The sequence below is a fragment of the Trichechus manatus genome, unplaced genomic scaffold (genome assembly GCF_000243295.1).
Source record: "Trichechus manatus latirostris isolate Lorelei unplaced genomic scaffold, TriManLat1.0 scaffold00014, whole genome shotgun sequence".
Classification (NCBI taxonomy): domain Eukaryota; kingdom Metazoa; phylum Chordata; class Mammalia; order Sirenia; family Trichechidae; genus Trichechus; species Trichechus manatus.
The window spans coordinates 218,462-242,869 of record NW_004443950.1 but is presented as its reverse complement, the minus strand read 5'-3'; the positions used below and the strand labels follow the sequence as shown (position 1 = coordinate 242,869).

The following is a 24,408-nucleotide window of genomic DNA, read 5'->3' as shown; positions in this document are numbered from 1 at the left end:
CCTAGGGGACAGTGAGTTGAAGATAATGGTGATGGAATAATTTAGAAAAGGATAGTGAGAATAGCAGCACAACTGGAAGAATGTAATCGATGTCAATGAATTGTACATGTAGAAACTTTCAAAATGGTGTAACTTTGGCTATGTATATTTTCACCAAAAAAAAGTCCTCGAAGTAGAGAAGGGAGAGTGTTGACATGTTGTGGGGTTGTTAACCAATGTCATAAAATGATATGTGTAGCGACTGTTTAAGGAGAAACTATTTGTTCTCTAAACCTTCATCTAAAGTACAATAAAAAAATTTTAAAAAAGAAAACTTGCAGAATGAATGCTAGTGACTTGGAAGAAAATCCTGACAATAGTTTTAAAAAATGTTGTATTACCTGTGCTCTTGTTGGCACAGAGAAAAATATTTTATTATTTTTATTTTTTTTGTACTTTAGATGAAGGTTTACAGAGCAAACTAGTTTCTCATTAAACAATTAATACACATATTGTTTTGTGACATTGGATGCCAACCCCACGACATGTCAACACTCCCCTTCTCGACCTTGGGTTCCCCATTACCAGCTTTCCTGTCCCTTCCTGCCTTCTCGTCCTTGCCCCTGGGCCAGTGTGCTCATTTTGTCTTGTTTTGTCTAACCTTTGGCTGAAGGGTAAACTTCAGGAGTGACTTCATTACTGAGCTGTAAGGGTGTCCAGGGGCCATACTCTCAGGGTTTCTCCAGTCTCTGTCAGACCAGTAAGTCTGGTATTTTTTTTCGTGAATTAGCATTTTGTTCTACATTTTTCTCCAGCTCTGTCTGGGCACCTCTGTGTTGATCCCTGTCAGAACAGTCGGTGGTAGCCAGGCACCATCTAGTGTTGCTAGACTCTGTCTGGTGGAAGCTGTGGTAGTTGTGGTCCATTAGTCCTTTGGGCTAATCTTGCCCTTGAGTCTTTGGTTTTCTTCATTCTCCCTTGCTCCAGATGGGGTGAAACCAGTGGAGTATCTTAAATGGCCGCTCACAAGCTTTTAAGACCCCAGATGCTACTCTGGAGTCTTAATGTAGAAAATTTTCTTTATAAACTATGTTATGCCAGTTGAGCTAGATGTTCCCCAACACCATAGTCCCCACAGCCCTCTGCCCAGCAATTCAGTCCCTCAGGGAGTTTGGATGTGTCTATGGAGCTTCCATGACCTTGCCTTAGACAAGCTGTGCTGGCTTCCCCAGTATTGTATACTGTCTTACCCTTCAGCAGAGAAAAATATTTTATGGAAAGACATGGACATCGATGAAAGTGTTTCAGAAGAGGTGGACATTGAATGTGAAGTTTTAAGAATTCTGTGTCTCATTTATCCCAATTATTTAGCTTGTATAAAGAATGGTATATAATAAAACTGTGTATCTGAATAAGTCTAAAGGAGAGCTTTCAATACTTTTTAAACTCTTTTAAAAAACTTTTTAAAGAGAAATTTTCAAATATACTCAAACATACAAAGAATAGTATAATGAACTCCTTTGTACTTATCATCTACACACAAACATCAACTCTCTGTCATTTCATTTCATCTCCTCCCCATTTTCTCATTCAATAAATTTAAAATAAAAATTCTAAGTGATGATAATGTCATAGGTTAATTGGCAGTGGTTTTTTTCTTTCTTAAAAACCATTGCCGTCGAGTAGATTCTGACTCATAGTGACCCTATAGGACAGAGTAGAACTGCCCCATAGGGTTTCCAAGGAGCAGCTGGTGGATTCCAACTGCTGACCCTTTGGTTAGCAACCAAGCTCTTAACCACTGTGTCACCAGGGCTTCTTTCTCTTTCTTAGTGATACATAAAATAAGGATGCATGTTTGTAATTGGTGCAATGATAGATTCTCTGAAATGTTGTATTTGAACGGTGCTGTATTGTGCAGTGGTAACCATGTTGATTTTCTAATCTTAGCTGTTACATACTGTCTTAGTCATCTAGTGCTGCCATAACAGAAATACTACAAGTGGATGGTTTTAACGAAGAGAAATTTATTTCCTCACAGTCAAAGTAGGCTAAAAGTCCAAATTCAAGGTGTCAGCTCCAGGGGAAGGCTTTCTCTCGGCGTTCTCATCAGTGTTCTCCTGGACTAGGAGCTTCTCGGCACAGGGACCCTGGTCCAAAGGACGCGCTCTGCTCTCGGCACTGCTTTCTTGATGCTTTGAGGTCCACCTGTCTCACTGCTCACTTCTGTCTTTTATATCTCAAGAAATTGCCTCAGGACACAATCCAGTCTTGTAGATCAGGTCCTGCCTTACTAACACAACTGCCACCCATCCTCCTCATTAACATCAGAGGCAGGTTTACAACATACAGGAAAATCACACAGTACCAGGAATCATGGCCTAGCCAAATTGATACACACATTTTTTGGGGGACATAATACAAACCATGACACATACTAAACCACCTTTCTAGTAAAACTTTCTTCCTTAGGCTCTGTTTCTTTTATTCAGTGAGGCACTCAGTGTAGGTAATTTTATTTTGTGTTCTCTAGAGATTCCAGAGCATGACATGGTACCAGGAACCATTTTGGTGACAGAAGAAGAACTTAGTACATGTATTGAGGATGTATTTAAGGTTGGTAATTTGAATCACTAATGTTTTTAGCTAATATTTGTAGTGTTTAGTCTTTTAAAATTATTTTGTCTTTTAATTGGTACTTCAGGAATTGGAATGACTAATCTTAAATTTTAAGCTGTCGAAATCATTTCACCTTGTAAACTGGAAACTATAAGCTGACTATTTTTAAATGAAAAAATGGATACATTTTGAAACCTTTTTTTTATCTCATCATTTACTCTAATGTTAAAACGGTGTATATTCTCTAACAGGCACGTGCCGCTGATGAAAGCATGTCTTTTGAAGGAATCTACAGAGGCATTTGTTAGTACTGTAGGCTTCCTAAAAATGTATGATAATATTGAATCTACTTTATGACTTTTGATAGTAATCACCATCATAAAGAAGTCAGTCTGAGTAAATGAATCCAGCAACTGACTATTTAAATGTATACTGAAAATGAAAAAAAAAAGAATATAAATTGTATGTTCTTTATGATTACAATCTTATAAATATGCATGAAGTATGTATTTTTAGGTGTCGCAGTGGTTAAGGCTATGGCTGTTAACCAAAGGGTCGACAGTTTGAATCTACCAGGTGCTTCTTGGAAACCCTATGGGGCAGTTCTACTCTGTCCTATAGGGTCGCTATGAGTCAGAATCAACTCGACGACGATGGGTTTGTGTATTTTTAGATAAAAATGAAATCCATTGTGTTAGGACCAGATGGAGTTGGGGGTAAATTCTGTTCTGCAAAGTTTATTTTAATAATTTTATGATAATACTTTATTGTTAAAAATATTTACACTGGTAAGCAGCTTTCAAAATTATATTCCATGTAAAAATGATATTTCTACTTTGGAAGACAGTTTGGCAGTTCCTCAAAAAGTTATACAGAGTTATCATAAAAAAACCAAAAAACCCATTGCCATTGAGTTGATTCCAACTCATAGCAATCCTACAAAGTGATAACTCTTATATGACCCAGCAATTGCTCTCCTCAAGAGAAATGGAAACATGTCCACACAAAAACTTGTGCACAAATGTCCATAGCAGCATTATCCATAATAGCCAAAATATGGAAACAAGCGAAATGTCCATCAACTGATGAATGTATAAACAAATGTGGTATCCATACAATGGAATATTGTTCAGCTCTAAGAAAGAATGAAGTATGGATACTTGCGAAAACATGGATAAACCTTGAAAACATTATGCCAAGTTAAGAAACCAGACACAAAAAGCCATTTTACATTCCTACCAGCTGTGTATGAGGGTATAGAGTACACCTTTCAGATAAGAAGACAGATGCTTTTGTTTTGTTATGTTTTAGGCTCACTGCATGATACTGATAAATACATAGATGTAAAATACCTACTAAAAAATTCAGAGCTCATTTTTCACCACACTCACTTCTATTACTGAAGTGAGATCTTTACTACCCTTTTATTTAATTTCACTATTAAAAAAAAAGGAGTATACCCTTTACAGGACTGACCAGGTACACAAATAAGAAATTGCTGATAGATAAACATGACTTGGTGATTGAGTGATTAGTAGCAATGTATAAGGCTGTTTTTATTTTTTTGATTCCTTATTTGGAGAATCTCGAAAAGATAGGTCTTGTATCGTGTTCTAAATATTCACAGGCAAGGACTTTTCAGATTATCTAAAGACAAGAAATTATATAGAACAGTCTAGAAAGCAAGTTTTCTTAATTAAAGAACAAGGCCCCACTAACTTTCAGAAAGATCATCTTCAATAATGAATATTGTGATGAAAAACTGTTAAATGGTTGGGTCGGGAACACATGAAAATGCTGTCAGTTAGGACTAGTTGTGACTAAACTTTGGTACAAATCTCTCATGGTATCCTTTGAAATTCAATACACTGCATTTGGAGGGAGAAGAATGCAAAGCAGAGAGCTTCATTCTGGCAAGTGAATTAGCTTCTAACAAACAGAGAGAGACTCTCCTGTTCTTGCCCAAAGAAGAGGGGAAAAAAAAACCATCACAGTTCAATGAACAGCTTGGTGAATTTAAAGCCTCTGGGAGAGGCAGACAAACCATTAGTTTGCTGTAGACAGTTGATTATGCACCAAGGGATGGAGAAGGGTAATTATTCTCTCTATAAGGTTTTGGCAGCTCAGCTGCAGTTGGAAAACAGAGGAAATGTGTATGTTGGAGAAAAATGGTAAACATTGTATAAAATTTAGCAACAAAGGATGTGTTGTCTTTATTAACCTTCTGCTAATACTAAATTATAGAGTACAGCGCAAAGTCAGGAAGTGAGGAAAACATCTGGGATGGGTGAATTGATCCAGCAACTCACTGGGTAACAAGAGGGTACAGCAGGTATTTAATTTTAGAGAGGCATTTGGGAACATTTCCAGCTCTGTTTTTTTCCCTCTCTCTTTTTAACATTTATTAAGGTATAATTTGCATATCATACAATTCACCCATTTAAAGTGTACAATTCAGCATTTTTAAAGTATATTCACAGGGTTGCAACCATCACCACAATCTAATTTTAGAATATTTTTTTCTCCCCTAAAAGAAATCCCACATTCATTAGCAGTCATTCTCCATTCTTCTCTATCCTGCCCCCAGCCCTAAGCAACCACTAATATACTTTCTGTCTGTATGGATTTGCCTGTTTTGGATATTTTGTATAAATGGAATCATAAACTTTATGATTAACCTTTTGAGGAACTGTCAAACTGTTGTGCCAAGCAGCTGCACCATTTTACATTCCCACTAGCAATCTATCCTTATGCCCTTACACATTTTGTGAGTGCAGGCCAACCCCAAAGCAGCCACCTCTCTTTCAGCTCATCTCTCAGCAGGTGGATTTTCCATGCAGGAGTCAAACATCAGCCTGCTATGTCCCTCACTCTCTAGGAGTCATGTGTCAAGTCCCTCAGGTTGTGTCTTGGAGGCCTGTCTCACTAGGCTTGAGGTGAGGTACCCCCACCCCATTTGGTGGATGGAGGAATGGGACTCCTGACTCACCAACAGCTTTCTCCAAAGAAATCCTCCTCACCAACTTCGTCTCAGTCTCCACACTTTTGATCTTTCTCTAATCTCTTTCTGGATGGGGAGTTTTTATAGGCTCCAAACCTGTTATCGTCTTAGTCTGTTGTCTTACTTTGGAGTTTTAAATCTGTTTTGTCTTGATGTCTCATGTGAAATTTCCAACTTAACATCCTGTGTCACTTGTATTATCACAGCCACTCATTCAGTTGCCGTCTCGAAGGCTGTACACTGCAGAGCCCCTTAATTCCTCAGAGCCAGTTTCATCTTTACATAATATACATTCCCTATCGGATTGGATATCTGATTTGTAAGATCACAGCAGAATGAGAAGTAACAAATTAGAAGTTAGTTAGACTAAGTAAGGCACAGTGACAAGAGAATGCCAACAGAGAAGAGAAAGAAAGGATATGGAAAAAGTACCGGAAAAGGGCATAAGAATTTGAAAAGCAAAGTAGGTTGGCGCTGGTGTGTTTGGTATACTTTAAGATGGCAGGGATTACATATAATCCATTTTAGAAGTATTTCCTTTGAAAGAGTGAAAACATAAACAAATTTTGATATTTAAATAAGTAAGCCCCAGCTCTCTGAATGAAAACGTTATGATGGGAACACTCACAAGGGGAGGCCTTTTCATGCTTCAGTCCTTTGTGTACAGCAGGAAGTGGAACCGTGTCGTTACGATAGCTCTGGTGCACCAGGGTGGAATGTTCTCAGCAGTATAGGTATATATAAATGCTGGTTGAATTGACTGAAAACTTGGCATAGCCTCTTGTACTTCATCTGCATACATGGAGTGTTTAATTTTTCTCATTTCTATGTATGTACCTTACAACCTGTAAAATTATCCAAGCCAAAAAAGGGGATATGCAGTCCAAATAACTTTTAGTCTAATGGCTTTCAGTTGTCTCCTCACTCTGGAATTCTGGGACCCAGCCCCCAAATGCTTAAATTCTTTTGCCCCGTCTGGGGTGAGAGAGACTAACAGGGTTTTTCTTTGCTGAGAAAGGTGAAGTGAGGCCCAGATTGCACAGAAATCGGTTCTGCATAGGGCAGGGTAGAGAATTGCAATTCCTTCTTATTTGGACATTTTCCTGCTTTTAAGAGGACTGGCCAGATTCTGGTAGAGGAAAACATTTCCTTTTAGTATTTCTCACAATACTAGCCTGAACTCCCTAAAGGCAGAAGAAATTTTAGGGTAGGAAAAGCTATAGGGTACATAATTATTTTATTTTCTACATTCTCATTTCCATTTTATCTCTCTGTTTCCAGATTCAAAGAATCTTGACTTTAATAATACAAGTCTTTTTTCCTCATCTAATCTTAATGAATTTCTAATGAAGGTAACTCAATGAGATTGGCCATTTGACTTGTCTTTCTGAATGTTTAATTATTTTTGCAGAGTAAAATAAGAATCTTAGAACTGGAAAAACCTTTAGAAATAACGCCCTCCCCTCCCCCATTTTAAAGTAAAGGAAACAAAATCCAAAAGAAGTGAGGCGACTTGTCCCAAATTATATAGCTAGTGAGTGGCATGTGTGATCCAGGAACCAGTTCTTTCTCCCTGTCTTTCTTCTCTCTCTGTGTGTATAGAGAAGATAATATTTACATGTGGTACAAAATTTAAGAAATACAGAAGGCTTTATAGTGAAAAGTTAGTCTCCCTTCCACTTTTGCCCCCTCCCTGGAGGCAGTCATTCTTTCTGAATGTTTGTTTCTATAATTCAGCTGTGCCCTGGAGTGACAGTATCAAAGAACCAAAAGAAGTATCTGTCAGAGCTGTGGGAGATGCAAGTATTAGATTTCATAAATACTACAGTTCCAGTTCTGTGGTGTGGTGTAGTGCAAAGTGCCAAATAGCGCTAGGTTGGAATCCTGACTCTGCTGTTCACTAGCTATGTGACTTTAGGTGACTAATTTAACACTTGAGTTATGGGGATGAAATAAGGTAAGTTTTGGTATGTTCATACCATACTGTAGCACATAATAGGTACTCAGAAAACTCTCAGTTCACCACAACAGAGAGTCCCTGACAGAGCAGGAGAAAAGTAGGGTACAGAACTCAAATTCTAGTAAAAAGACCAGACTTAACGGCCTGACTAAGACTGGAGGGACCTCGGAAGACATGCCCCTTGGACTCTCTGTTAGCCCAAAACTAAAACCATTCCCAAAGCCAATTCTTCAGACAAAGGTTAGACTGGACTATAAGACATAAAATGATATTTGTGAAGAGTGTGCTGCTTAGCTCATGTACATACATGAGATTAAATGTGCAGCTCCTGTCCAGAGGCAAGATGAGAAGGCAGAAACGGACAGGAGCTGGTTGAATGGACACGGGAAATCCAGGGTGGAAAAGAGGGGTGTGCTGTCACATTATAGGGAGAGCAACTAGGGTTACATAACAATGTGTGTATAAATTTTTGTATGAGAAACTAACTTGAACTGTAAACTTTCACTTAAAGCATAATAAAAAATAAGCAATAAAACTCTCAGTTCCGTTTGGTTCAGGGCAACTCTTTTTTAAAAAAGCTATTTTATGTGTTGTTGTCGTTGTTAGGTGCCCTCGAGTCAGTTCCGACTGATTGTGACCCCATGCACAACAGAAAGAAACACTGCCCGGTCCTGCGCCGCCCTCACAATTGTTGCTATGCTTGAGCCCACATTGTTGCAGCCACTGTGTCAATCCATCTCATTGAGGGTCTTCCTCTTTTTCGCTGACCCTGCACTTTACTAAGCATGATATCCTTCTCCTGGGACTGATCCCTCCTGATGATAACATGTCCAAAGTATGTGAGACGTAGTCTCGCCATCCTCGCTTCTAAGGAGCATTCTGATTGCACTTCTTCCAAAATAGATTTGTTTGTTCTTTTGGCAGTCCATGGTATATTCAATATTCTTCACCAGTACCACAATTCAAAGGTGTCAATTCTTCTTTGGTCTTCCTTATTCATTGTCCAACTTTCACGTGCATATGAGGCGATTGAAAACATCATGGCTTGGCTCAGGTGCACTTTAGTCTTAAGGTAGCATCTTTGCTTTCTAACACTTTAAAGAGATCTCTTACAACTGATTTGCCCAATGCAGCGTGTCTTTTGATTTCTTGACTGCTGCTTCCATAGGTATTGATTGTGGATCCAAGGAAAATGAAATCCTTGACAACCTCAATCTTTTCTACGTTTATCGTGATGTTGCTTATTGGTCCAGTTGTGACGATTTTTGTTTTATGTTGAAGTATAATCCATACTGAAGGTTGTGGTCTTTGATCTTCATCAGTAAGTGCTTCAAGTCCTCTTCACTTTCAGCAAGCAAGATTGTGTCATCTGCATAATGTAGGTTGTTAATGAGCCTTCCTCCAATCCTGGTGCCCCGTTCTTCTTCATATAGTCCAGCTTCTTGGATTATTTGCTCAGCATACAGATTGAATAGGTATGGTGAAAGGATACAACCTTGACGCACACCGTTCCTAACTTTAAACCATGCAGTATCTCTTTGTTCTGTTCAAGCAACTGCCTCTTGATCCATGTACAGATTCCTCTTGAGCACAATTAAGTGTTCTGGAGTTCTCATTCTCTGCAATGTTATCCATAATTTGTTATGATCCACACAGTCGAATGCCTTTGCATAGTCAATAAAACACAGGTAAACATCTTTCTGGTATTCTTTGCTTTCAGCCAGGATCCATCTGATATGAGCAATGATATCCCTGGTTCCACGTCCTCTTCTAAATCCAGCTTAAATTTCTAACAGTTCCCTGTCGATATACTGTTGCAACTGTTTTTGAATGATCTGCAGCAAAATTTTACTTGCATGTGATATTAATGATATTGTTTGGTAATTTCTGCATTCAGTTGGATCACCTTTCTTGGGAACAGGCATAAATATGGATCTCTTCCAGCCAGTTGGCCAGGTAGCTATCTTCCAAATTTCTTGGCATAGACGAGTGAGCACTTCCAGTGCTGCATCCATTTGTTGGAACACCTCAATTGGTATTGCATCAATTCCCGGAGCCTTGTTTTTCTCCAGTGCCTTCAGTGCAGCTTGGACTTCTTCCTTCAGTACCGTTGGTTCCTGATCATATGTTACCCCCTGAAATGGTTGAATATTAACCAATTCTTTTTGGTATAGTGACTCTGTGTATTCCTTCCATCTTCTTTTCATGCTTCCTGCGTCGTTTAATATTTTCCCCATAAAATCCTTCAGTATTGCAACTCGAGGTTTGAATTTTTTCTTCAGTTCTTTCAGCTTGAAAAATGAGCATGTTCTTCCCTTTTGGTTTTCTCTCTCCAGGTCTTTGCACATGTCATCAGAATGACATTATGTATTATGTATTATGATGACATGTGCAAAGACCTGGAGATATTTTATGTAGTATACTCTAAAAACAAGTTTAATGCAGAATATTTAGTATATTAGGTAACTTGCCTTGTTCTGTTGCTTCTCACAAGTCTTAATTAAACTCAGTGAGTGTGTTAGAAGTTCTGGAACACTACTATTAAAAGGATCACTGTGATGTTTTTGAAGGCAGTGCTTGACTAATCTTTAACAGGAATAAAATCAAGTTCCAGCCTGTACTGAATTTCAGTGTTAGGAGTCAGTCAGCTTGGTTTAGAATAGATCTGTCCTGTTTGTATTCCCACATGTATGTCTCCCTGTAAAAGATAAGGCCATAAATTAAAACAATTCCATTTACAAGAGCATCAAAAAGAATACAATATTTAAGAATAAATTTAACATTTGCACAAGTCTTTGTGTTATACAAAATACTTTTTAACATGAATTATCTTAATTATTCCTAATGCCAGAAGCTTAATACCTATGTTGTAAATGAAGAAACTAAGACCTAGAGAGGTTTAAATATCTTATCCATGTTCACTCACTTAATATGTGACCTTGGGCAATATGTTGTTGTTGTTGTTAGGTGCTGTCAAGTCGGTTCCGACTCATGGCAACCCTATGTACAACGAACAAAACACTGCCTGTTCCTGTGCCATCCTCACAATCATTATTATGCTTGAGCCTGGAGTTGCAACCACTGTGTCAGTCCATCTCACTGAAGGTCTTCCTCTTTTTTGTTGACCCTCTACTTTACCAAGTATAATGTCCTTCTCCAGGGACTGGTCCCTCCTGATAATGTGTCCAAAATATGTGAGAGGTAGTTTTGCCATCCTTGCTGTAAGGAGCATTCTGGCTGTACTTCTTCCAAGAGATTTGTTCATTCTTCTGGCAGTCCATGGTATATTCAATATTCTCCGTCAACACCACAATTCAAAGGCATCAATTCTTCTTCGGTCCTCCTTATTCATTCCCAAACTTTCACATGCATATGAGGTGATTGAAAACACCATGGCTTGGGTCAGGCACACCTTAGTCCTTAAAGTGACTTCTTTGCTTTTGAACACTTTAAAGGGGTCTTTTACAACAGATTTGCCCAGTGCAGTGTGTTTGGTTTTTCTTGACTGTACTTCCGTGGGTGTTGATTGTGGATCCAAGGAAAATGAAATACTTGACAACTTCAGTATTTCTTCCATTTATCATGATGTTGTTTATTGGTCCAGTTTTGAGGATTTTTGTTTTCTTTATGTTCAGGTGCAATCCATACTGAAGGCTGTAGTCTTTGATCTTCATCAGTAGGTGCTTCAAGTCTTCTTTGCTTTCAGCTAGCAAGGTTGTGTCATCTGCATATCACAGGCTGTTAATGAGTATTCCTCCAATCCTGATGCCCCATTCTTCTTCATATAGCCCAGCTTCTTGGATTTTTGCTCAGCATACAGATTGAATATGTATGGTGAAAGGATATAACCCTGAGCACACCTTTCCTGACTTTAAACCACTTAGTATCAGCTTGTTCTGTTCTGGCTAATTTTTTCAGAAGTAGACCATCAGATCCTTCTTCCTAGTCTGTCTTAGTCTGGAGGCTCAGCTGAAACCTGTCCACCTACGTGATTTTCAGTTACCTATGGGCAATCTCATAGGTGACTGAAACAAAACTCACACCCAGGTTTCTTGACCCCTGACTTCCTGATGCTCTTTTCAGCTTTGCTACAGTGATCTCCAAGGGATATGCTTAACAATGTATTTATCGGAAGTCTATGAAATGAGAAATGAAGTGTATCAGGACTCCTGTCTGGTTTTTAAGTATGTCTTTTTTTTTCCCCCCTTTCAGACAGAAGCAAAATAATTCTTTTTTTGATCATTTTGACTTTTCCTACTTTTTTTTTTTATTTAAATATCTCATCAGTTCTTCCAGAGAAATTCAGTCCTGCAGACGTTAAAGACATATGCCCAAAAAAGCCAATATAAAATCAAGCCTTCTTTTGTTCAATCAGCTTTCTTTTCCATGGTGAAGTTCTGAGTCTGTTCAGTTAATTAGCACTGATTGAATAGCTTCTAGCTACTGCTTAAAAAAAATGAAAATGTATAAAGCATTGTAACTTCCCCCACAAAAATAGAGGTTTTGAGAAAATAAACAACAGTATAGTTCATTTGTTCTTTGATTCAGTCAGTCAGTCACATAAACATTTACCAAGTACCTACTGAACTCCAGCCACTTAGGCAGGTTTACAAATACAGAAAAGATCAAGATCCAGCTCCTCCTTTCAAGGAGCTCCCACTCAAGTAAACAAAGAGTTACAGTAGTGTGTGAGCCATAATTAAGAGTACTCAGAAATATGTCTGCATGACTTCTGTTGTCACAGAGCATTCTTCTAAGCTTAGATGAAGTGTTCTCAGGCTTAGCCCCAGATACCTCTTCTCATGGCTTGATTGTCTGTGCAGGAAAGCCAAGGTGTAGGCAGAACGGAATGTGGAAATCCCCAGAAAAAAATGAGGAAATCCCCAGATTATCATCAGGGTCTTTGGTACCAGTCTATATCCTCTTCCTCGTCTAACTTGTTCTGAGAAACTATGGTTTTCTTAGATACATGCTGACCTCCTTTTTTGTTCTTCAGCCCTGTCCTACATGTTTGTACTGGAAAAACCACAGGTGGATGTGGAAATTCAGCTTTTCTTTAAAGCACTCTTTCAGTTACACTCAGAAAGGCTTTTTCACACCAAAAAAATTGAAAAGGTACCCTCAGAACTGTTTTTACCTTCCCTGCTTCAACTTTGCCATCTCTTAGACTTGTGTTGGTGATTCCTAGTTGTACAGATACCTCAAGTAACCAGAAAATTTTTCAGCTAAACAGGATTTCACCTTTAAAATATTTCTGTCAGTGAGAAGTAACAGAAAACATGTGAGGAAGGGTTAGAAATTTGTTACATCTTGACCAAGTTGAAGATTCAGTTGTTTCAAAAAAATATCTTTAGGGGGAGATAATTAATTTTTTTCAACTAGTCTTACCTGTTGATAGCTGAGGTACCAGAAGGATATGAAAGAAAATGAGCAAACTTGCAGTCTAGTCAGAGAATTATAGATTAGATGCAAAAGAGGCCTAAAAACTTTATTAATCCAATGTCCTTGTCTTACAGTTAGGAAAACTGAGGCTCAGAGAGATCAACTGACTTGTGTGAAGTCACATAACTGGTTAGTGGAAGTATTTATAAACAACCTTATGTGAAACATACCCAGGAGTTAGACTATTAAAAAAGGCAACATCTAATGATATGTTTCTTAGTAATATTTTTTACCACAGGTAGAAATAACATATGAAGTATTAGATTGTGTTTCAGAACTTGAATTCCCATTCCACTTTGCCTATTGTTTCTCACAAGTCTTCTCACAAGGTGAGCAGGGAAGACTCCCAATTAGAGAGAGACTACACGTAAGCACAGCCCAAGGAAATTCCATAACACCCAGATGTTAGGGCATAGAGGCCAGGGCACTAGGACCCTCCCCTCACTGGGGCAGGAACATCTTGCCTTTTGTGCCTTCATTGCTTCCTTACTTGGTGCTGTCACCAGCATACTGTAGAAAAGACTGGAAGGAACTTGCCTCAAAAGTTTCCTCTGTATACAGTATGACTTCAATGAAAGGATTTTTAAATTTTCTTTCTAGCAGTTGTCATTGCTGGCACCAAGAGATCACAGTGAAGCACTGGCTGAATCAGTCTGGCCTCCCATGTCCCCGTATGGGTCATTAAACTCCAGTTACAAGTTCATGACCTGAGGAGTCCACATTAAAGGGGAAATGGCCAGATTCCACTGTGGGAGTGTAAATGGAGACTCATGCTGGATGTTAGGTGCAGACCAAACTGTTAACTGCATGTGAGTTCAGTGCTAGGCAAGAGGTTGGAAGGAGGGGGCTGTTTTTGGAAAGAGTTGGCCAGGGTATGGCCTTAGAGATCTACCAGAAGACTTGGTAAAAACCGAAAAAAACAAACTCGTTACTGTGGAGATGATTCCAACTCGGTGACCCTGAGGAGAAAGTAGAACTGCCCCGTACGGTTTCTTTACAGAAGCAGTCACTGGAGTGGCTGGTGAGTTCAAATCACCGACCTTCCAGTTAGCATCCAAGCAATTAACCACTGTGCCACCAGGGCTCTTGAAGACTTGGCCCAAAAAAACCCAAACCCATTTCTGCTGAGCCAATTCTGACTCATAGCAACCCTATAGTACAGAGAGAGTAGAATTGCCCCACAGGGTTTCCAAGGATTGCCTGGTGAATTCAAACCGCCGAACGTTAGCAGCTGAACTCTTAACCACGACTCCACCAGGGTTTCCAAAGACTTGGTGGAAGGAGGTTATTTAAGACTCTCAGTAGGAGGAAAGGGAGGTGTTACAGAAGCTGCTGTGCATGATGCCATCCAGGAACTTCAGCCCTGCCTTGCAGAGATTACAGGCCTAGGGTTATTAACAGCTTGACAAGCTGGGATCTGTTGATTCTGAGGGTCAGGGCAGTTGTGCTAAAGTTGATATGGGTTAGGGACTGAAGCAATTAAAATATCATTGTGCACAAGGGGAAGTGAGTTTTGGGAGGCCATGGGGTACATGATTTTATTTTGGGGTGTGTGTGTGTGTGTGTGTGTGGTAAAACACATGTCACATAAAATTTACTGTTTTTAAATGCGTTAAGTACATTCACAATTTTGTACAATCATCACCACAATCTAGTTCCAGAACTTTTTCTTCACCCCACATGGAAGCCCCATCCCCATTAAACAATCAGTCCTCATTCTTCTCTTCTTCCAGCCCCTGGCGACTACTAGTTTTCCTGTCTCTATGGATTGCGCGTAGATTTTATGTCAGACAGATCTGGGTTCATTCCGGCTTTGCCACTTAATAACAGTTTATCTTTGCTTCTCTGAGTCTCAGTTTTCCACATTTATAGAATGGGAATAAAAATACCTACCTTGCAGGACAGTTGTGAGGATTGATTGCATGTTAAATGTTTAGCTGGATAATTGGCTGATTCTTGAGTAGATATGTAATAAATAGTATTTATTATTTGCTTTATAAAAACAATTACACCCCCACTATTTCTTCATTTAAAAGCCCAATTTTGCCTATTCCAAACTTGGAAGGGATAACTGGCATCTCACAGTGGATTACCGAAACCTAAATGCTGTGGCCCCATCCATTAAAGCCCCCATGCCCAATACCCAATATTATTAAAATGACTGCTCCATCCAATCAGCAATCAATAAATATTTTGCTAGTATAAAAGAGAAAGCAATAACAGAAGGGTTCCTTTAAATTGTACACTACTGTGTTTAAACTGCCAGTTCACCAAAAAACTCAGGTAACACCCAGCTTAATCATCTACTCTGATAGGTGCTGAGGTAGGGACTCTGACTTTTGCCTTCTAAGAAAGTTAAAAATTAGTTGAGGAGGTGAGAGATAACTATATGTTCATGGACTGATAGCATGTTACAAGCTCTAAAATGCTATTGGAATTCAGAGGAGAAAAATCAAGTGGTTGGATACTTAATAAATATTTGAATTAGTAAATGAATGAACAGTCAAATGTATGGCAGGCTTATGGGAGAGGTACAGCTGGAGCTGGATAAATAGAATAAGTACCACTGCCTCTCTGTATCTACAAAATATAGTCTGGTCATTAGGATGCATAGCAACCCTTACAGTAAATAAAAGAAACTGGAGTTTAATGATTGTTTTTAGAGGACCAGTCCAAAGTTTTTGAGAAGTCAATGTATTTCAATCAAGGAAGTTTATAAAGAGAGTTAGATTTGGGCTCAGTACAAGGAGGAACTTAGTATTAGTTTTGAAAGGGAGGTGACAGTTTGTATGTGTCAGGCAAAGGTCATTCAACTTTTTTGAGGTGTCAGAGAGAGAATTTATCAGACTGAACCATAAGGAGACTTTATCTCTAAATCTTTGCTTTTTTTTTTTTTTTAAAATAAATTCCCATTTCTATTTTCCTCTCTGTGAACTTAATGGATAAAAGTTGATAAATTGTTAAGGGTTATACTTCTCTTTCTCTCTCCACATGCCTTTCCACTCACTATCTATTCATTTAACCTGCTTTTTTTTTCTTCATAGCACTTGTCACTACCTGGTATTTTCTATTTATTTATTGTCTGTCTCCTCCACTGAATATAAGCTCCTTAGGAGCAGATAACTTTGTTCACCACAGACTTATCCACAATACCATGAGAGTGCCTAGCACATAACTGGCACTCAGTAAACATTTGCTGAACCTTTCATTTGCTGAATGAGTTTATAAATATATCTAAATAAGTAATATACATGCATAAATAGCTGTGCAGTTTTTTCTCAATATGAAAGTAATACTGTTCTTGTAAGAAAATACAGAAAAGTATAAAAAAAGAACAGAATAAAAATTGGAGGAATATATCAGCAGCAACATACTCCTGAGAAATATGCTTGATTGAGTTTGTGTTGAACTTTGAGGTGCTCTGGCCCTATGAAGTCTGTAAATAATGGCAACTTCCTTCCATCTGTAATTTATTTTTATTTTTATTTTTTATTAAATAAATGATGCTGGTAAGGAAGGATGACTGCATAGGGATTACTTATGGGAACACAGGATACAAAGCCAAACAATAGGCCTTTATGTTATCTAGAGGATCTCTTTCTTTTACCTCCTGTAATTGGTGATATCATAATTAGGCCTGCATATTACTTCTGAGTACTACCATACAATGCACTTCATTTAGCCAGGTTTATGGTGATTAGATCATGCACAGGAAGCTGGCTTCTTGGTTATCAGGCTCAGCAGAGGAGTTGGGACGCTTAAAGAGTATGAAATATTAGGGTAGAGGGACAGGGCTCTCTGGAGAAAAGCACAGAGATTTTTCTAGCTTGTATAAGTGCCTCAGTGATCTTCAGTTTTAACAGAAGATCTTTAAACAGAATTGATTCCTACTTCATTAATCTTTCTGTAAATAAGGGCCTCTTTTAGCTTCCTTTTCCTCATTTTTAAAGTGTTGTTGTTAGGTGCTGTTGAGTCGGTTCCAACTCATGGTGACCCTCTGTACAACAGAACAAAACACTGCCTGGTCCTGCGCCATCCTCACAGTTGTGGCTATATTTGAGCCCATTATTGCAGCCACTGTGTCAGTCCATCTCATTGAGGGTCTTCCTCTTTTTCACTGACCCTCTCCTTTACCAAGCATGATGTCCTTCTCCAGGAACGGGTCCCTCCTGATAACATGTCCAAAGTAAGTGAGATGAAATCTCATCATCCTCACTTCTAAGGAGCATTCTGGCTTTACTTCTCCCAAGACAGATTTGTTCATTCTTCTAGCAGTCCGTGGTGTATTCAGTATTCTTCACAAACACCATAATTCATAGGGATCAGTTCTTCTTCGGTCTTCCTTATTCATTATCTAGCTTTCGTGTGCGTATGATGTGATTGAAAATACCCTGGCTTGGATCAGGTTTGAACCCACCAGCTGCTCTGCGCCCTGCTGGGGAAAAATGTGGCAGTCTGCTTCCATAAAGATTACAGCCTTAGGAACTCTATGGGGCAGTCCTACTCTGTTCTGTCGGGTCACTATAAGCCAGAATCTACTTGACTCGATGGCAATAGGTTCATCTCTAAAGTAGGGCTGCTAATACCTACTTTGCAAGATTGTTATGGTTCTAATGAGCTAACGTTTAAAAAAATCTAACATAGTGCCTGGAAGATAAAAAACCTAGCATAGTTCCTGGAACACATACCATTGTTAGTTCCACTTCTTAAAATTCTTTTTATCATCATTATTGCTGTCCACACTATCAGGTTTTAATTGACTTATTGTAACAGAATTACATTTTGAAATTGTATTGTGTTTGGCATTTTGAATAGCATTTTGTGTTTCTTAAGACATTTTAAATTATCTGCCTTGAATTATAATTTTTGAAATTGGATTTCTTATTTTATTCTCCCTGTTTGATCACAAGCAATCTGAGGGATAGAGACTTATATTCATTCTTATATTCACTACAGTGCTTAGGACAGTGCTTTGAACCAGTGGATGTTCAATAAAAGTTTGTTGAATGCATTTGTGCTAGCCTTTTTGAAAGGTACAACTAAAATATGTAACGTAACTATTGTTAGTAAAAATAAGCATCCTCACACACAACCCTGTAAAGCCCATGCAGATCTAGCTGCATAGTGTAATTTTTTTTCTGTGAACATTTATTGAATTGAAGAGAATAGGACATGCCCAGGTGGCAGTTACATCTTAAGACTGACAAATCTAGAGCAAGCTATATTTTTGTTTTTTTCAAATCCAGTTTTATTATTATTTTTTTATTCACTGGTAATTGTTTGTTCCCAGTAAAAGGGCCTTCAGCAGTAGGACAGTGATTGTATAGATGAACAACAGGCAGATGAGGTGACTCAGAGGAAGTAGAAAAGTAGGAAAGGAAGAGATAGGTCAGAAAATGAATTAATTTACCCCGTTTAATCCAGCAGTACTTTAGGCAGCACACACAACAGGGTGCTGCTCCACTTTACTTTCCCTTTGTTTCAGCCTGTCTGCCAATCTCAAATGGTTTCATTGCCGTATCTGAGCAAAGCCTTTGAGCTAAAATTGTTCGTCTTTAGGATCAGAGTGTTGCTTAAGATGAGACTCTAAGCCCTGCTAAGTGTATGATGATGTTAGATTCCCATTCCTTGGCCTTTCAGTCATGATACTTCTCACCATTTCCTTTTCCCTAGGTGTATGTGGTCGGGAATGAACCTCTAACAGTTTTGGTGGATTCCCTACTTCCAGTCCTGGGAGTGCTCTTTTCTCTCTACTGTTTTACCAAGCAGAGTGTGTCTCACATAAGGTAAAGGACCAAGAGAACCTTACCTATTTATAACTAGTGAGGTCTTATTTGCACACTGTACTTGTTCTTATTTTGAATGTAAGACTTAAACCGTTTGGTCATTGTTACATTTGGGGATCCTTTTTTATTTTTTGCTCGTCTAGAAAACAAAGGGAATTTTATAGAATACAGGGGATTGGATATAGTTTTTAGACTGGCTTGCCTCAGCCTCTGTCCTAGACATCAGAGATAAAAATCTCTGTTTACATGTATAAGCATGCCAGTGTTTGATCAGTGAGAAATACTGGAATTACATGTCTAGGAAGAAGGAAATAGGTGATGGATCATAATACCTATGGGGAGTTAGAAAACCAGTTTGGGAAATCTCTGGGCCTCAATATAGCACACTCTGTAATTTAGACATGGATGTGGTGTTAGTGATGCAGAGTGTTTAGAAAGAAGGGATTTTTTAGTCATCCAGAAAATAATCTTTTGTATTGGAATTTAAGTGGGACTCATTTTATGGTAGCTCATTTATGTTATTTCTCCCTCCTGATTAAAAGTTTATATCCTTTCTAAAGTCCTACAGAATTTTAATTTTTTTGGTGTTTGGAAACCCTCACATGTAATCTGAGATACAGTGATAATTTGCCTTCTTCGTAAGGTTATTATGAAGCCTAAATATGTGTTACTTATAAAATAAGGGATGGTAAATGCTTGTTAGCACAGTCCCTGGCAAATAGTAAGCTCAATAAATGGTAGCTATCCTCATCATCATTGTTAAGTGGTAAAGGAAAATACTCAGTCTTGCATGTTATTCAAAGCTTACATATTGTCTTTGTCTCTCAAACTTTTCGTCAGCACAGCCATAAGGGCAGTAACAAGAGATAATGCAGTAGAAAATGGATGCTATAAACGTGCATTTGACTTCAGAGACCTGTCCATGTAGTAACTCTGTGTTAGTTTTGAAACCAAAATCTCCATAGCACCATCATGTCTTCATCAGAGACTGAGAAGGAAGAAGGAAACACTTATTCTATTCCTCTCTTAATTGACTGGCACAGATAAAAGAGAATGAGAAGTCAGCAATATTTTGTTGATATACTGTTTTCTGGTCACCAGCTATTGGTCCCACTGATAATAGATAACTTTATCAGTATAGGCTTTGAGTGTTGAGATTACCAAAAAAATAAAGTAAAATTATAAATCATGTGGGGCTCATGTGGCATATCAGGGTTACCTCTGGAGCCAAGGATTAGTTAGTCACTCATGAAATTTTAGGGTATTTGCATTACATTCACATGAAGCATACTTTCTACTCCTGCATGTCAGTCTGACTAGGTGATTGTGCCAACATTTAGAATGCAATGGAGTTGACAGTCTTTCTTTTCTTTTTTATGTTAGCTTGTTAGATGTGTAGAGTAAGATGACAGGCTCATTCATAACTGCTTTTTCTGCCAGGTCACTTTGCCAAGAGATCCTATTATGGATTCTGGGGAAGCTGGAAAGGAAGAAGGCAGTTGCTAGCCTGAAAGGATTTGCAGGGTTGGACAAATCTGTGCCCTCTTTCCATTCTCTGTGTCAGTTTAGAGCTGCCACTCAAGGTGGCATTATGATTACCATCCAAGAAGCCATTAGCAGGTGAGTCCATCCATCCTTTACTACCTCACTTCAGATTTAATTCTACCCAAAAGGCCATTCTGTGACTCAGCCACTAAGGGGCGCTGATAGAAAGGAAACCAGAAACTCTTTCAGGTGGCTGAGATAATTGCTATTTATAATCTCTGAATGCAACTATGAACCTTAAGTAATCCTCCAGGTTTTTTTCTAAGGTGCTGGCACATGGGGTCGCTATGAGTCAAAAATCGACTCAGCAGCACCTAATAACAACAACAAGCTAATAGTATGTGTAGTTTACCAGGGCCTCACAGCTCCACATCACAACAAGCCCAGTTACTTTACAGAGTCGTTGCCAGTGAATCAGAGTAAAGTCAAATAAATACATGTTGACCCTCAAAACCAGAATAATCCAATTTTTTTTCTGACTATAAAAATGGTATATGTGTTCAGAGTCAGACTTATTCCTAAAGGAATTTGTCCAGTAGCTGTCTTTGGTGGTAATTTTATGATGGAGGTTTGCTTCTTCTAGGGACTGATTAGCTCAAAGAATTGAGTATTGCCCATTTTTACATCCTCAGTGGCCAACTTAATATTCTTGGTACATAGAAGATGCTTAATGTTAGTTGGATGCATGAATTTATGACTCTAAAGTCTTGTGGATATGTATTTTAATTTATTTCCATTCTCTAGGTGATATATATAGGACGTTATTACCTCAGAATTTAAGTTCCTATTGATCAGGGTCCATGGAGTATTTAACTAGTAGCAGCTGCTCTGTTTGGATACTCTATCACTTTCAAAGTGTTGCTGTTTTTGAAGTGTTTAAATTTACTTTTATATTCATGGTTTACTTGGTAAAGTTTTAAAACACCCTTTTAATATGAAGGATTTGAGGAAAGTAGAAAAGATTGCAAACAGAATTATCAATACAAACTCAAGCTACTAATTTGCTGAGAGTTGTTGTACATTAGTAGGTTTTGTGGTTACAGCTATGCCCCTGAACTGTTTAAAATTTTTTTGACACGTTTATCTTAAAATCTCTTTGTTTTTTCTTTTTCTTTTCTTTTATTGTGCGTTAGATGAAAGTTTACAGAGCAAATTAGTTTTTCATTAAACAATTAATACACATACTGTTTTGGTGACATAGGTGGCCAACCCCACAACATGTCAGCGCTCCCGTTTTCAATCTTGGGTTCCCCATTTCCGTTTGTCCAGCTTTCCTGTCCCCTCCTGCCTTCTTGTCCTTGCTTCTGGGCTGGTGTGCCCATTTAGTCTCGTATATATGGTTGAACTACGTGTATTATTATTTGTTTTATAGTCCTGTCTAATCTTTGGCTGAAGGGTGAACCTCAGGAGTGACTTCAGTACTCAGTTAAAAGGGTGTCTGAGGGCTATACTCTTGAGATTTCTCCAGTCTCTGTCAGAACAGTAAATCTGGTCTTTTTTTTTTTTTTTGTAAGTTTGAATTTCATTCTACATTTTTCTCCAGCTCAGTCTGGGACCCTCTATTGTGTTCCCTGTCAGAGCAGTTGGTGGTGGTAGCGGGACACCATCTAGTTGTGCTGGACTCAGTCTGGTGGAGACTGTAGTAGTTGTGGTCCATTAGTCCTTTAGAATAATCTTTCCCTTGTGTCTTTGGTTTTCTTCATTCTCCCTTGGTACAGATGGGGTGGAACCAGTAGATGTATCTTAGGATGGCTGCTCACAATCTTTTACGACTGTTTAAAAACTCTTTGGAACAATTTTAACCTGCAACCAATTTAGTGACAGTATAGGGAATTTTACAGTATTTCACTTATTAATAGTTGGAAGCGATTGTTATCTTAACAAGTCTTTAGTATACCTCTTAGTGGATACATGTCAAAGTCAACATTTCTTACTGAAACCACAGCATTCCCTTTTGGCAGGAAAAAAAAGTGAATGGTCAGTATTGAATTAATTTCTATTCACTGTCAGAAGTTGTGGTCCTTAACCTGGGGTTTCTGCCTGGTCTTCTAGTAGTCTATAATCTCCTTGAAATTATACACAATATTTTGTTTCTGTGTGCAAACATGAATTTTTCTGAAAATAAGATCCATAGTTTTCATTAGATGCATGAAGCCAACCACATCCCTAAAAAGTTGACAGACACTGTACCAGAGAGAGAGGTGTGTGTGTGATTTTATCATTTGTTCTAAAGATTCTGCTCATCATTCTAGTCCCCCAAGGGCAGGGTCAGGCACATTGGTCTGTATCACTATTTACTTTTCACTCCACCACTCCGGCAAGCACTATTTATCAACAAGAAATTTGTTTAAAGGAACCCTACAAGAGCAGTTTCATTTCATGCTCTTTAGATCTAGAGTTTTACTTTTCTGGAACTAAATGTAAGTATTTAGAATTGACCCTTTATCACTGAAATTTTAAGAATAAAAAAATAGTGCTTCTTATAATAATTGTCGAATCTGTTTAAGAGTATTCGAATACAGTACTTCATTTTGATGTAAACAATCACGATGCTTCGCAGAAGCTTAGAAGTGATGTTTATCCATTTCCAATTTTCTTCTAATATAGAATGGCAATTTGTGGTGGAGGAAACATGACTAATCTGAAGGACTCTGGAAGATTCTGGGATAACGTAGGAAGTAATCCAAAGCATAGTTTATAGGTTTTTAGTTCTATTAGGGGATTATGAAGGCCATGTTATTAGTGAACTCGCAAATTGGAACATATTGCCCAATGAGATAGTCTGCCAAATTAATTTTTTAATGAGATGATGCAACATCTGTCATTTTTTTCTCAATTTATTCTGAAAAAATTTTCATTCTTTTTTTTGATCACAAAAGTAACACGTTCTTTGTATAAAACAAAAAAGCATAAAAAAGGAAGCAAAATTCAACCACTCCCCTATTCACTGTTTATATTATTTTATTGTTTGTTTCTTAGTATGTCTTTTGTACATTTGTATTTGTTTATCTGATACAGTGTTACAGTATTGAATCCTGGTTTCTTTGCTTATCAGATGAATTAAAACTAAAAGCTTTAGCACCTTATGAGAAGTTTCTTGGAACTTTTTCCAGAAATCATAGCAGTTTTTAATAATTTAACCAAATTTTATTACTTGGTAATTATATTTGGCCTACTTCATTTTCTGAACCTTTATGCACTTTTTTTTTAATTGTTCTTTGGTGAAGGTTTACAGAACAAATAGTTTCTCTTTAAACAGTCAGTACACATATTGTTTTATGACATTGGTTAACAACCCCACGACATGTCAACCCTCTCCCTTCTCGACCTTTTTTTTTGGTGAAAATATACATAGCCAAAGATACACCATTTCAAAAATTTCTACATGTAGAATTCAGTGACATCAATTACGTTCTTCCAGTGTGCTGCTATTCTCACTTTAGATGAAGGTTTACAGAATACAATAGTTTCTCATTAAACAGTACACATGTTGCCCTATGACAATGGTTAACAACCCCACTACATGTCAACACTGTCCTTACTCAGCCTTGGGTTCCCTATCACCAGCTTCCCTTTCCCCTTCTGCCTTCTAGTCCTTGTCCCTGGACTGCTGTGCCTCATTAGTCCCGTTTTGTTTTATGGGGCTGTCCAATCCCCAGCTGAACGGTGAACCTCGGAAGTGACTTCACCACTGAGCTAGAAGGGTGTCTGGGAGCCATACTTTTGGGGTTTCTTCAGTCTCTTTCAGGCCAGTAAATGTGGTCTTTTTGTGTGTGTGTTAGGATTTTGTTCTACATCCTTCTCCAGCTCTGTCCAGAACCCTCTGTTGTGATCCCAGTCAGAGCAGTAAGTGGTGGTAGCTGGGCACCATCTAGCTGTACTGGACTTAGTCTGATGGAGGCCTTGGTAGCTGTGGTCCATTAGTCCTTTGGACTAATCTTTTACTTGTATCCTGTTCTCTTCATTCTCCCTTGTTCCCAAAGGGGTGAGACCAGTGGAGTATCTTAGATGGCTGCTCACAGGCTTTTAAGACCCCAGACGCTACTCACCAAGGTAGAATGTAAACTGTGTTATGC

The 24,408-nt window shown here is 38.3% G+C and overlaps 1 protein-coding gene across 2 annotated transcripts in view; it reads left to right on the top strand.

Annotated features, from left to right (window-relative positions):
* TANGO6 (transport and golgi organization 6 homolog) overlaps positions 1–24,408 on the top strand; it is a 176,545-nt gene that overhangs the window by 27,172 nt on the left and 124,965 nt on the right. For both annotated transcript variants that reach the window (XM_004371450.2, XM_023726793.1), the window contains exons 7-9: positions 2,513–2,595; positions 18,675–18,787; positions 20,228–20,407. In XM_004371450.2, coding sequence (XP_004371507.1) covers positions 2,513–2,595; positions 18,675–18,787; positions 20,228–20,407 — 376 coding nt within the window. The remainder of the gene's footprint in view (positions 1–2,512; positions 2,596–18,674; positions 18,788–20,227; positions 20,408–24,408) is intronic.